Source organism: Harpia harpyja, chromosome 3, assembly GCF_026419915.1.
Source record: "Harpia harpyja isolate bHarHar1 chromosome 3, bHarHar1 primary haplotype, whole genome shotgun sequence".
NCBI classification, from domain to species: Eukaryota; Metazoa; Chordata; class Aves; order Accipitriformes; family Accipitridae; genus Harpia; species Harpia harpyja.
In genome coordinates, this window is record NC_068942.1 from 43345310 (window position 1) to 43360681 (window position 15372).

At 38.2% G+C, this 15372-nt stretch overlaps 1 protein-coding gene across 6 annotated transcripts in view; it reads right to left on the reverse strand.

The window, feature by feature from the left end:
• SIPA1L1 (signal induced proliferation associated 1 like 1) overlaps positions 1-15372 on the reverse strand; it is a 230561-nt gene that overhangs the window by 78860 nt on the left and 136329 nt on the right. For all 6 annotated transcript variants that reach the window (XM_052782299.1, XM_052782296.1, XM_052782302.1 and 3 more), the window contains one exon: positions 207-2027. In XM_052782299.1, the coding sequence (XP_052638259.1) occupies positions 207-1704 (1498 nt within the window). In that variant the 5' untranslated portion in view covers positions 1705-2027. The remainder of the gene's footprint in view (positions 1-206; positions 2028-15372) is intronic.

Sequence of the window (15372 nt, forward strand, 5' to 3'; positions counted from 1 at the left end):
ATCATCAACTTTTTTTTTACTCCAGCACTGTGAAAGACTCTATTAGACAGAGCATGTACTGATTGGTAAAATATACCATGTTTAAGCACTGCTGATTAAAAAAAAAAAAAAAATCTTGCAAATACTATTATATATCAGCTGAATTTTGTATGTCGGTAAGAAAAAAAATCATCAATAAAACACAAGGAGAAATAAAATTTACCTACCTTTTTGATAGAAGAATTTTCGATAATAATATGCACCAAGGTCTACGTGTTCAACGATGTATCTTTTTACTCTGTCTAGATGTAAAATAAGATTCTCTTTGGGAACTTCCAGAACTGCTACTCCAGCATTCGTGCAATGAGAACTCAGAGTCGACTCAAATGAGGCACTTTCACATCCACTGAAGGAACCTGAATTAGATTTGGAAAGGCTGATCTTCCTCTCCCCTTCCCCACCAATCTCATTACGAAAATAAGGACAACTCATCACAAGTTCATTGCTTTTATCATCCCCCTGGTCCATATTGAGACTTCCTTTTGAATTCAGGTCTTCAGTGCTGCCCATTGGAGAATTGAAACTTGCAGAATGGGACAAGGGTCCAGAGACAAGTGATGCTACAGCAGCAGCAGATGCACCTGTGGTTGTGTTCCTTCTTTTAATAACATTATGCCTGTTGATTGCCGCTTCATTTAAATCAAATAAAATACTCTGTACATCATAATGAGCAAAACACTTTGGACAAGTCCAAGGCTTGATGCTATCTTCTGACCTGTTATCTTCAAGATCTGAAGACTTCCCAAGCTCCCCTTCACCTTTGGCATTGCGCAGCTTACGAAAAATGGATGAATCTCCTGTCTCTGATTTTGAGCGTCTCTTGAGTGGCTTCTCCCTTTCCTTAAAGAGTCTCAGGTTTTCCCTTTGACTAATAGGTCCATCTATCACATCTAGAGAGAATCCTGAACCCTTGCTTCCACTGGCAATCAGGAGTTCACTGAGCTTAGTTGTGGCTGGGCTTCTCTGATCAGACTTTTCATCTTTATAGCCCTTCAGTAAGTCAAAAAAACTTTCCCCTGAAGTTCCCTGCTTATCTATGGAAGATGTGCTGCCATACTCCCTGTGCAGAGATGGTCCAGATTTAAAAGTGGGTGAAATACATTCATCAAAACTATCCACATCAAGCTCACTTATGGTAATGTCGCTGTTACTGCGCTGTCTTATTCTGCGAAGAGCTTTCCTTGGGGAACTGGGATAGCCATCAGGTGTAAGAAACCTGGAGTCTAGATTCTCAGATTGTCTGGTCTTGTTTTTAAGTGTGCTCTGGATGCTCTTTAACATGACAGAATCACTAGCATTCAGGTTAACAGAGCTTCCCTGACTCCCAGGACTGCTTTTAGAAGACATGCTGTCAAGGCAACTTGATGTTTCAATATCTTGACTAGATCTGCTTGTTTCCTTGATGTTCTCCTTCCTTGGGGGCCAATCAGCAATCCTGGCCCTGACCCCCATTTTAGGGACTCCAGGCGTAGAGGTAACATGATGGGAACTTTCATTGCGAGGAGGTCCAACTGGCGCCATGACTGCAGATCCTAAGCTGCCATTCTGTGACCTAAAGCGCCTCATATAGAAGTCATCCGAGTGGACTTTTGAGGTGCCATCTGTTCCAACCGATACCCCAGTGGCAACGGCCCTTTCGGTCTGGGACCGCTTCAAGCTGGTCATGATCTTTCAGTATGTTCAACCTTAGTAAGTTCCAAGAGAGAAAACAGTCATTTCTGCTTTTTAAATGCACAGTTCTCTTTTGGAGAATAGTCTCCAAAATATACAATGGTTGCATGAGATCTTAATCATTGACATTTAAGGACACAGTTAAATGCAGGATGTCTAGAGAATTCAGATATTCAGTAGGTTTTGATAAGCAATAATTTCCTTTAACTTCTGCATTTTAAGAAGTAGCCATGCTCTATTACATTCAAATTGTTTTAACATCACTTGTGCTTCAAAATGTCAGAGTTGTAATCCAATCGCTTAAACTTCTTTTAAGCCTAGAACAGAAAAAAAGGGAGATAAATGCATTAATCATTTCATATATAACTTTTTTCATAACTGAAACTATCAAAGTAATTATTACACAGAATTAATATTTCTAACAAACACACTTTTAAATCTCATTGATCATCTCAAAAATGCAGAGTTTTGTTGTGTTATACAGTGATGAAGAGTTTTCTAGATATTGTTGGTTTGCTTTCTGAAAAAATACTTTTACATTTGGATTCCACACCTAAATACAATCTTTTCCTTATGGACTGATAAGTAATACTTTTTAGCCGTGTTAGTGGACAGTCTTACAAAGCACAAGTAGGGAGCTAATTTCCTCAGCTGAAGGACACATATAGCATACATCTCCTGTAGAAACTATAGAGGAGCCAGATCAGTACTCCAAATTTTGTTTATAAATGCTTTAAAGAATTTACCATTTACAAGTCATACATCCTTGGTCACAATTAGGTATTAACAATGCCTACTCAACTTTTCCATTAATGTAAATAACTATGATATGCTAAGAAAAAAAAGGAAGGAAGTTAATTGCAAAAAGATTACCAAATGATAATAGAATGGCTGTCAATAACATTTATTCTGTGTTTTGCACAGCCTTATTTGCAGATTAGCTGGATCCAGAAAGCATGTATTAACCTCTGCCCAGATTTCACAACATATAAAAAGACTAAAGCTAAACAGAAACACATACTTTTAAATAACTTTATATGAAAAGTTCCATTGATTTCCCTGTCTAACAAAATATTGTCTGCCACAGCTCCTGTATAATTCAGCTTTACAAAGCCATGCAAATTAAATGCTTTCCCATACCTCATCAGTACCGAAGTGATTACAAAGCATTTAGTATACTACCCTTTGAGGAGCTAAAAAAAATAATCCACAAATACATCCTTGCTAGTAGAAGACAAAAACATGAGATTGTCAAGATAAAATCTTGCACTGCTGTGTGCATCCTTTAACGAAGAGGTTAATAATTTTCAAAGGCTAAACCAATTACACAAAATGTGGCCTTTAAATATTTGCCAAATGTGTGCAGAGAGATGCTGCTGAACCAGCACCGCGTTGACAATACAGTATTGTCTACAAATCAAGGCTTTCTGATGCTTGCAGGGAAACTAGTACTTTCTGCAGTCTCTTCTCAAAACTATGGAGTACTTTCCTCCACACCAATTAAATATCAGGCCAGGGCACATTCTGCCTCCAAACGCAGCATGTTTTAACTTCACTTGCCATAGGCAGCACCTCTTTGAAATAGCTGCTATTTATATAAAGCTGAACACATAAGGAATACTTAAAATGCAAGCTGACTGCATCACACATAAGAACAGCGCAAGTGATCTAGAGTATTATTGTATTTGCACAGCCATTTACAGTTACTTTCCTTGTAATTCTGCTACAATGATACTGATGAAATAACAGGTTTTTCTACCTATATAATTAGAATAACTTTAGAAAGGCAGTCTATCCATGCAGCTGTTGCAAAACTACTGAATTTTCAGCTGTAACTTTTCACAAATTTCAAACACTCTCCAGTCTAAGAAGTGATGAAGCTGGTGAAACAACTTTGTGCACAAATCAGATCAAGGAAGGAAAAATGCAAACACTGTGCGCCATCACATAACCTAATGTTCTGTCTATGCTTTTCAACAGTGCCATAGCAAATATCATTTATGCAATAAGCTCTGTGAAATGGGAACACTGCATAGCCCTTTCTAAAGAGCTATACAGGCTTGCTTTTTATAGGCAGAATGGAAGGAAAATTGTATGAAAACTGGTAAGGATTTAGGGCAGGAGGAAGACAGGCTAAAAGGGATAGTGAAGGAAGAGTCAAGATGAGGGTGGAACACAAAACAGGCAGAAGTGTGTCCACTACCACATGCTCCTCTTCATAGCCTGCAATGAAACCCAAGACCTCTTGTCCCTCACCATTTCCCTTCCACCATCAATATCTCTGACAGCAAAGTATACATCTCCTCCCCCTGGAGTGCTGGTCCTTACAGCAACAGATAACCTACTAGTACAAGTTTCTCATTAACTTAAGGGCACAAGTTCACGCAGCAGCTCTAAAAGTTGCCAATCTTGGTGCTAACCATATAAGCATCCCAAATGCTACCAGTTCCCCCCACCCCCAAATTATTTTTTTTTTTCCCCTTTAAAAATGTAGGACAACAATCCTAAATAATTAAGGAGATATGTGTGTGTGTGTGTATATATATATACACACACACCTATATATAAAATCATGTATGAAAAAAATATAACTAAGTGGTATGTGGAACTTATTCTTGACCTTCTGTATGTGTAGTACAGTCATTAGTTACATGACCACACAGTACATTTTCCAAAGAAAATACTTTCTCTGTTCCTGACTCAGCATTAAGGATGTCTCACCCTGGGGACCAGCTGTTTCATGCTCTGCAGGTTTTTGCAACTGTCCTACTTCATCTGCTGTAGCAGCTGGAATACAGGCAATAAATGATTAAGGTAATAGTTAATATCATAGTCTGAAGAACTGAACTCCCCCCTTGCCTGTGTCTATCTTTATATGAATTAAATCACTTCAGTCAGATTTTCTGGACACAGTAACTACCTGTCTGTGATTGCTTCCCTAGACCTTCCTGTCCTGGTGTCTAATTTGAGACCTAACAGTCTGATCTAAAAGGTTCGATTAGCTTCAATAAAGTAAAAACATTACATTTGATAACATTAAAAACTGCTAATGCATACGTCCTGGGTACACTGGTCATCAGATTTAATGGAAAAGGAACAATATAATGACAATCTGTACTTCTTCTTGTATTCATTACTTGCAAGACATGAAGGCATCAAAGACAGGGTGAATTACACTTGATTTAAATGACCATCAGTTACCAATAATCAGATGATATTATGAACTGGAAAACCTGCAGGAAGTTAAATATTTAAGTAGCAGAATTGCTACGTGAACAGAATATGGTGAGGACAAACTAGCATAACCAAGAAAACGTGTGCTTCTCCAATTCATCGGAATTTACTGAGGCGGCCAACAAAATATTCAGATGAAGAGCTACATATAAAAAGCTGTAAATGAAAAACATATGCAAAAAACTATAAAAAAAAAGAGATACATGAAAATTTAGTACTGATTGTATCAATTAAAAACCTGTTAAGAGAACAAGCTTGGAAAACCAATGATCTGTTTATCAGATTGCATGCGGTAACTAGAAAAGCAGTCCAAGGATCTGTTCAAAATGGGTCTCAAATCCTTATGACAAAGTTTATTCATTCCTTTTTACCAGCACCAGAGGACCTTGTGTCCATTCTCAACTCAAAATGAGCTACAAACTAACCTGTTTTCATTCTTTCCCTTTCTATTCATACCTCTTTCATCACTTTGCTCCCTCCTCCAAAACTGGGGTTCCACCTGTAGGACAAAGGACCATGCTGATCAAACTTAAAAGGTCCTTGTAGATGAATCCCAAGATAGTTTTGCAGTTCTACGTCATTCTTAAAAGGCAGGTAACTCTTAGTTTCTTATTCCTCGTGACTGAATTTAGCCACCAGGAAAATGAAGACCTACGAGTCAAGACTTCATCCAGAGGCCTTTGGATTACAAAGCAGCAAACAGAAGCAGTTGATTAAGAAGAAATGTCTCGCTCAAATCAGCTCAGGATAGTAAAAAATCCTCAACTACAGCACACTAATCAGTTTCTGTCTTGGATTCAGGTAGCCAAATAAGATAATACAACATCTACTTGTTCAGATGAATGGAAAAAAGGAGATCAAGACTGACACATTAATTCAGAGACCTTCTATTACAGTTTTTCCTAGATTTACCTTTATGTGAGATCATGCTCTTTTTCCTTACAAAGTAGTGACTTTACCCACAACCGAGTCTTATTGAAGAGATTTAATAATTACTCTGTTATCTGCTGGGAACATGCTGAGACTTCAGATTGTAGGATTGCAGGTGCCAGTGATCCTAATACTATGATGCTGACAGTGATAGATTTGGGGGGCACCAAATTATTTATGATTCATAATGTTCCAGAGGAAAGACTTCATACTTCACCATCAGCCCTCATTAAAAAGTGCCATTTTATAATTAAAAATTTGGGAGTGAGGGAATTGGTTTTCAAATTCTAGAAAAGTCTCACTTTTGCCAAGCCTCCATACCACTCCCCCGCCCCACGCCAAACAATAAAATATAACAGAGGATAGTAAATGGACCACGTTACCAGGGATACTTTAAAATGCTGAAAACTGTAGGATAAGAGCTCAGAATTAACATTTTACAGCAAGCAGTTTTTAAAAATGTAAATGAAATCATCTCTATTCCACATGGTTTACTGAAATTTAGCCAACTTAGGAAATGCAATGCAACACACACATGTTACTAGCAGTAACCCTTGTTAACTTTTACTGGGAAAAAAACTGGCATCGCCATAAAACCTGAAAACTAGCAGGTCCTCTGAAACCAGAAAAATAAACGAGAACAACAAAAAATATTTTATATATGGAAGCTTATCTATTTCTGTCACAAATTCTTACCTGAATTACAACAAAGATCAAATCACAGGGGGGGAAAATATTAATTTATCAGCCAATTAAGTTATTATAGGTACAAATTGACATCTAATTTCATAAAATTAATTCTCCAGAGGAGAAAAATTCAAATTAGTCTTTAGAAATACTTTGCTTTATGTGGTTACCTATTATTAACTTTATCCTTTTCTTCACAGGATTACTTTCATCTTTATAATTGAAGGAAAGTTAGAAGGTTCATCTTTCAGATGAAGTTTTTATCAACTGAAAGGCTTTTTGAAGAATAGTGTTTGGTATTTTACTAGCTTATCAGTTTTATTTTTGTTACACTTAGAGGAATTGCTGGTTTTGCGTTAACTGAATTTGCAACAATTGTCAGCTCTGCATAGGATGAAAGATAGATTCCCCTAACCTTTCTTTCTTCTCTCCCCACCTCCCCAATTTATGTTATCTACAAAATTTGCCACTGATCTATACATCAGCAAGTCTGCATTTTTGCCTTTTTTCTGAATGCTTCCCTGGTCCCTAACCCTCAGAAGAAAACCTTTGCTCTAAGGAAACTGAGTGTATATGGCAACAGATGGCACAACAATCACCTGCACTGATCTGCTGAGATTTAACAGAGCTTTATTCTTAACTTCATTCTCTGCTGAAGTAGCTCACACTAAATTATATGAACTTAGGCAAAGTTACATTGATTTTAAGATGCAACAGTAATTAATGTGAATTACTACCATCAGTTTCTGTACTCTTGCAGTATGCCTTTCTACAGGCAAACACAAGTTTGCTCTGCAATATGGTGAAACAACTGGAGGGTGTGCGGTCACTAGAGAAGGGTGCAGAGGTTGAGCTCATGCGCTGTGGTGCTTGGCAGAATTTGCTCCCTCAGGTTTCGAGCCCTGCTAACCACAGTCATAAAGCATCAGTCATCTCGGAGCACAGTGAACCAGCTGGCCTCCCTGTGCAGAAGACCATGAAGTCACACTCAATAGTCATACGCCCTTGCAGTCAGTGGTAGAATGTTCATGACGTAACAGGATGGTAAATGAAGCATAATAAAAGCTACCAAATTGAGACAGATATAGGAACACGGGACAGTAATCCCCTACCTACGCATTTCAGCACATTTTGTTCCATTATGAACTTCCACTCATTATTCTCCATGTAAACACTACAATACCTCAAGCCAGAATTGTGTCCTCTGTTTTCACATCGATTTTGTAACCACTAATCAAGACAAGGATATCACAATACTCAAGTGTACAAGTAGCTGTTGCTGAAGCAAACCCTTTAAAATTCCTTTTAACTGAGACAGAGAGGGGGAGAGAGAGAGAAAAGGCACTGCACGTGGTCATTCCCACTTCAACACTCATGTTCTGTTTTGGTACCAGTGTCACTCATTTGGTTAATAAAATGCAGAATCCCCTTCCTGGAAGCTAACTTACAGGATCTGAAAAAAAGATGCTGACAAGTCTTACCGTATGCTATACTGTACTCTGTTGCTGGAATGAGACTGTTAACAGCAATAGTTTATTTTTGATAGCAGCGCTTGCTCTCTAGGAAGCAACTCTAAACCAGTGCCAAAACATGAGAGCAAAATATTCTAGCTCACAGATACCATCTCTCAAGAAAGAAAATTTTTAGCAACTACAAAAGAGAGTTCCACTTATGTCCCCCACCCCTTTAAAAAAAAAAAAAAAAAAAAAAAAAAAAAAAAAAAAAAAAAGAATGTTTCTCTTCTGTGTTTCTTTTTCAGTTTCTAGCTGTTGATATATTGCATCCCTGGGTAATGGTTCCAGAAACAGACTGCTCTCTCTGGTGTGTGGACTCTGGTAAAAGTTACTCACCTGCAAAGTGCCCAAGTTAATCAATGACTAATTTCTCATACTGCAAGACTCTGACCTATGAATAGTCACAAACCAAAATCAAACACAAAAAAACCCAGACCAAGAAACAAACCCCAAAGGAAATGGGCTGATACTTGCTGGTATGAGTACAGTTCAGTGTAATTGCCGTACATTACTGTAAGCACCATGGACGCACTTTCCTGAGGTTTGCATCCTTTCTCATACTTCCATAGCAGAAAGGCTCGTACACTGCCCTCCTCCTCCAGCCTGGCCACAAGTTTGTTTCCGGCATAGCTTTGGTACCAATACAAAGATAGAGCTCAGCCTGTGGTCTCTGTGCTGCACCGCTGGCTACGTTCCTGCTGGCCACACTTGGCATGCTAATGCTGGCAATCACCACATGTCTCATGACATCCCACAAATATCAGAGCTGAGTGAGAGACCTCAGTTTGGACGAGGGGAAAAGAGGGTGTTTAACCTACTACCTCTAAACTTCCAGCTGCTTCTAAGTAGTCTGGAGTGCAACTCAAAGCTTATTTTTTTATGACAGGTGTTAGACCGTGTCACTAATTTGATAATAGGATTATTAAAAAAATACAAACCCATCATTTTGCTAGTGTTTAAGATATTTTTCCCAACGCTGTTTTATTCCTTTGCTCTACCACTGCAGTTGCTTCTCCCTAAACTCATGATTTGGCAAAAGAATTGCAAAGAGTTGTTCTGCTGTCTTCGTGACAGTCATCCAGCTCCCAAACCTCCACAGAGCACCATTTCTCCATAGGCTGATTGATCACACAGTCATGTGTTTAACGGAGAAACAAAAGCAGCTTTTCAGAAGTGAAAGTTAAATTTTACCTAAAATTAATAGCCTTTATTTCCAACAACCCCCATATTAACCATCTAGAGAGTATTTCATATTCACATTCCTGAACATGCCCCTGCGACTATTGCTCCTGCTTTAAAGGTACTGCTGCAGTGCTGGAGAGGAGAACGAAGAGCAGGGAGATTATTACTAGATGCCCACACAAGGTGTTCCTGACTCCTGCATCACCATCACTCCATCATCTGTGCCCCAGGCCTCCTCAGCAGCCAGACACACACTGACTTCTCAGTGTAAGCCCAGCTGCTGACACACTCAGCTATCACCCTCCACAATCCTTCCTTCTCAACCCAGCGACCCTTCCTTCTGCCATGCAGCCTGTTTGGCCACGGCCCCCAGTGGAACAGAACAAACAACATCAGATTTGAATTTCAAACCTCAGTTTGCTCCCTCAACAAAACCCACTCCAAAGACAGCTGAGCATCTCATCAAGCAAAAGATCATTTTTTCAAGCTTCCAAATAATAGGTGTTCAATGAATTTGCTTCCTTATCTACTGACCTGAAAATACAAAGTAGGTCATTACTCAAGTCTATTACAGTTCCTGTATATTAGAAAAACTAACAGAAAGCAACTGGAAGTTACACAGATAAAATGCAGCACTATGTTTGTAAAGTGAAAAACAAGTTCAAGCTATCACTGAAATACAGTATTTTGAAAGCACACAGCTAAAAAACAAGTGGGTCCCCCCCCCCCATATAACCTATTAAAAAAATGTCCATTGGTCTATCTAAATGGTGTTCTTTTATAGCACACACAAAGTATTTTCCCCTAAAAAAGATGTTTTGCTTTTGTGTGTAGGTATATATACCATGTATATTTTTGTATACATATATCTACATGTATTTACACACAAGATGTTAATGCTATCTCTCAAAAGCAAGTTTGAGAATAGTCTAGACAGAAGTACATAAATATAACATAAGCAAACATAATGAATCCTCATGTCATTTAAACAATAGTTCCCACAACTACTAATGGTTTACATGCTTAATGAATCTGCATTCACTACTGTTATATGAAGAAAAACAAACAAATATAAACCTAACACCACTGAATTTTCATTGTATGTTTCTACGGGAAATTTTGAATTACGGAACCTAATACCCTGCGATAGGGTCCACAGCAGAAATGTATTAGGTATTCAGATTATTCCAACTTTGGTCATGTAAAGACAGCATAAAAATAACAATACTGAAAAATCATAGTCCAGACTATAAAGTCACACAAGGGCTACAGAGATTGAGAGAGAGAGATCCTTTTAACAGTTCACATGTTCGAACAGATAAGGAAGCATGTAATCCTCAAATAATCCTTGCAATAAGTACAGCGGCTTCTGTTTCAAGTGACTGCCACATTCAGTCAAGTGTGCAACACCAAGAAAGGAAGTCATTTAAAAACCTTAAAGGAAGATACAGACTTGCAAGCAAAAACTTGGACAATATCTTGGAATTTTTTTTTTTTTTTAAATGATTGTGGACAACTGGAACATTCAAATTGAAATGCACTCAGCTGAACTCTCCACAGCCTTCCACTATAAATCCTTTTGGCAAAAAAAACCCTGAAAGCTCAGTAATATTCTTTTCAACAATATGCCAATTTACTTTTTTTAAATGACAAGTTTTTTATTACTATACTTATAAGCCCTCAAAAGAATACTGGTATATCAGTGTAAAGAACTTGATTTGAAAGTGTAGAATAAAAAACCCCAAAGAAATAACCCCCCCTTAATAATAAAAGTAGGTTAAAAGAAAGGGTTTAAAGAAAAAATAAAAAAGTTTTAACTGTGTTCTTATTTAGATACTGATCTTAGAACATAAAACCAAAAATTAGTAAGCAACAGATTTTATATGAAAGCAAGAATAGTTTCCAGCAACTCTTCACCTTCTCATGTTTTCCAGCCTTTTCATTCTTCTCTTAGACCATCAGCTTCATACTTTGCCTGTGATCATTTAACTCACAAACATGCAATCCCATTTACAAGCCGGAGTCTGGTGTCCTTTCAGTGGAACACTGAAACAGGCTTCAAAATTAGTTATGGATTAATTTGCAAAGGACTCTAAATCACTACCACTAAGAAACATCTAGACCAGTTGATGGATTACTGTATGCTGAATTTCTCCAATGTATTCCACCCCAAAGGGGGAAACTAAACATGGGGCCCAATCTTCCTTCTGGAACAATGTTTTGTGTTGTCTGAAGCCTACTTTATGCATACATGCAAATAAAAACTATAACCAGAGGAAATAACATTTTTCTTCAGACAATTACATTGTTCACTTAGAAGGCATGGCAACCGATTCATTAAGTCACTACCTATTCTTTCAGCAGTGCTTATGGCAACCCCTCTCAGTCCTCTGATATAATGGATATTCCTAAACTAAAAAGGTTGCGAACTTTGTACAATGAATACATTTTTTACTGTATTTGGTTTCATTCAGAGCTAAGCATGGGGATCATCCCACAGACCAAAAAAAGAAAACCATGTCAGGTTACCATTTGACACACATGCTGTGTATACCTAAACTTATGAGGCACCATAAATCCACCAGAAAAAAAAAAAAACTTTTAGGCTTCTTATATAACACAAGCAGGCACGACATCAGAGATCCCTGGAGATAATTCACTTTGCTATTTTTAAGAAAACACATATAAAGAGCTTTTTTGTCCTTTTGACAACCACATGTATTATACATTTATTTTCAAAAATACCATCTTTATGGCTATAAAGGAATAAACAGCTCAGCCTCTACATAGGACTCTATATAGCTTTTCTTGTTAATTTTCCTGTAGATACTTCCAACATCCTTCAAAACTAAAACAAACACTGTTTTAAGCAAGCACTCACCAATTTGGGGGGGTATGAAAATCTATCAGAAAAATATGGATGGGATCTGTAAACAACTGAAATGAATTTCTGAGCACTAAGCATCTGGTGATAAAGATGAGTGTGTTGCATCTGTTAATGGTATCACCTTAAAAACTGAGAGAGATGTCTGAAGCTTTCAATGTGAAACGCAGAAGACTGATGGATAAACCAGTAAACAGCTCTAAAAACCTAGCAGAGAGCAAAGTACTACACAAGCCTTGTACTTTGCTAAATGAATGAATATTCCAATGGTACTCTCCTTTTACATATGGGAATGTACACAAGAACACAAGACAAAAGCCAGACTAGTTGTACATAAATTACTATTCTACATTTAAAATGTTTCAAGTTCTAATAAGAGTGAATAAAACAATGTGGAAAGAAGAAAAAAAATTACCGGCCAAAATACGCAGTTACTCAGCAGAAATCTGCACACTGCAGGATTGCAACATTTATGGTTTTGAAAATAATAAAGCTAGATATAAATATTTTGGTTGATTCATTTCTTGTGAGCACTGTGCTATGAGTGGGTGTTCAGGTTGGATTTCAGAAGACTTAAACAGAGGAAGAACTCTGTACATGCCTGAGAAAGGTTTTTTCATTATTTAGAAATTCTCTCTCATGTAGATATCTCAGCAGTGACCGACAGGTAGATGACACCCTTTGGTTTGATGGCATAGGTACATTATGTTCTATAGTTCTAACATATACTATATAATAAAAGCAATTGAAAACATCCAAATAGGCAGTACTTAAGTTTTAAAGATAGCTATACAAGTGACCCACTGAAGGCACACAGCTATCTCCAGCAACTACAAAGGGAAAATAATACCTAGCTGGCCATATACATCAACTCTTAAGGAGTGATTGTGAAAATTTGTGCACGACCCATTGCATAAAGCAACCTACACCAAACTGGAATACCAGGAAGAAGCAACATAAGCAATTCTGGTCACGAATCCAGACAGTCAAGCTGGCAAAGCAGGATACAAACTGAAAAGAGCAAGCAAGGTGGCACTGACACCTAAAAAACACACTTTGCAATTTAAATAAGAATCAGTCTATTACAAGCACACATATGCCAGCAGTACTGGCACTTCATCCAGACATCTTTAAACATAAGGCACAAATTTAGGTGGATGGTTGGATGTTGCTAGTTATCTCAAAGCATAAGTAAACTTGTGTGTGTCCAGCCTGTCCACCTCTCCATGCAGGTACACCTCAGGTTTCACAACACTATAGATGTCTTCTGCCAACTGCCCTTCCAGCCCAAGACCAGTAAATTTATTCTTTAGAAGATTTATTGTGTTTTCTCTAAGTTGGGCTACAATATCTGGCAGAAACAAGAAAAATAAAGCTACCTCTTTCTAACTGAATCTCAAACATAGTCCAGCATGTCTACTTGAGGGTTTTGCATTAAAAACTAAGGAAGTACGATGTGAAAACCTTTTCTCCTTATGTGATTTTTTTTTCCCCGGCCACGGTCAGTACAGGGAAATATCTACATCTGTTTCCTGTTTACATGCATGCAAAACATTTTATAAAATGAAAATAGATTTGAAATAATTTAGATTCCAATACTAACCCTTCAAAAGCAAATTACCTACAGAAAGTACATGTGTGGGTGTATTCCTGTTTCACTGCATCAACAGCCTTAATCAGCCTTGCATACTATTCCTGATTATGGTTCATTATATAAAATCACGTTGATAACAGTACAGCAAGAATGTTTCTTAACCCTTTCTGAAAAACAGAAATACATTTTTGCACCAGTTTTCACCCTAGAGGTGTGCACATGGGGGGTGACTTTCCCCAGCCGTGCACAGCTTTGTGAAAGCCTTAACAGCCAACTTCAAACCGCGAGAATCGGTTTAAACCATCCATCAGTATAAAGGCTGCGGCTCGTCCCTATGCCGAGTACGGTGACAGCTGCAGAGTCCTCAGCTCTGCTTGCCACCGCAACACGCAGGTCCTTGCAGAGCCTCTACAGCAAGCAGACTTTGAAGGTTAACGCACCTCCCCTCCCCGCTCACAGAGCTGAAATAATTCCCACTGCACCAGCTGGAGCCACATCTCCTGTTCACAAGCTGAAGGCCCTGCTAAGATTTCTCAGTTTTTAGCAACACAAACAGTACTTTGAAGCCAAATGTGCCTTCTTCAACTCGCAGGGCTGCATTTTCTTAAGCACGCACACTTTCTTTTTTGGTTTTTATATACTCTTCTATTACTTTGAAATGGGAATGTTATCAATATCACATACTACCTGTTCGGCACATCAGTATCTGAAAACTACTTGAAAATGTCAGCAATTGTGAAGCAACGCAAATAACTTATTGGTAGGATTTCTGATCAGAAAGGGATCATACCTGTGCTCCACAATCTGCTTGTTATATTTCACAATAAATTAGGTATTGATTTCACCCTGTAAAGACTAAATGATTTTATATCTCCTTCCATTAGGGAAACTTTCCTCAGTGATACCATCACTGTTGAAAGCAACTCATCTTTCTGCACTAGAACACAGTTTTTTCTGGGGACAACCTTTAAGAAAAATGCTTGTCTTTTATGACAATTTCAGTAGCTGATTCAGTAACCAGTGTGATGTTAGCACTGCTAAGTCTTCATCATAAAGCAAAATTTCCCCTTGGTTGGGATAGCAGCAGTGTAGGGTCTATTTTGACAAAACCTACCCCCAAAATGGGGGGTTTGAACACAGGCAAACGTAATAATGTCACACTTAAATCGGTGCTTTGTGAGTGCACAGAGACAGCAACAACACCAGCAGACTTCTAAACTTCACATTTGACATACTTTTAAGAACTCTGTCGTGTTACCATTATTTCACTAGTAAGCCACAGGGTGTCAAGCCACAGCCTTTGAATCTAAGCAGATACATGAAAGGTGTCTCTCACGAGATGAGACCGAACAAAGGCCCTTCGCTGCCAGTGGGGGCAATTTCTGAACTTCCACAGGCCTGCGGAAGGGAGATTTCCAACAGACGATTAACCCAAGCAGATGGGGAAACCAGATTATCCTGGCCAAAACCAGCATGAGTAAATTGTCTTCCTAGTAGCTGGTATAGTCTTATGTTTTGGGTTCAGTATGAAAAGAATGTTGGTAACACACTGATGTTTTCAGTTGCTGCGAAGTAGTGTTTAGACTAAGTCAGGGATTTTTCAGCTTCTTGTGCCCAGCCAGCAAGAAGGCTGGAGG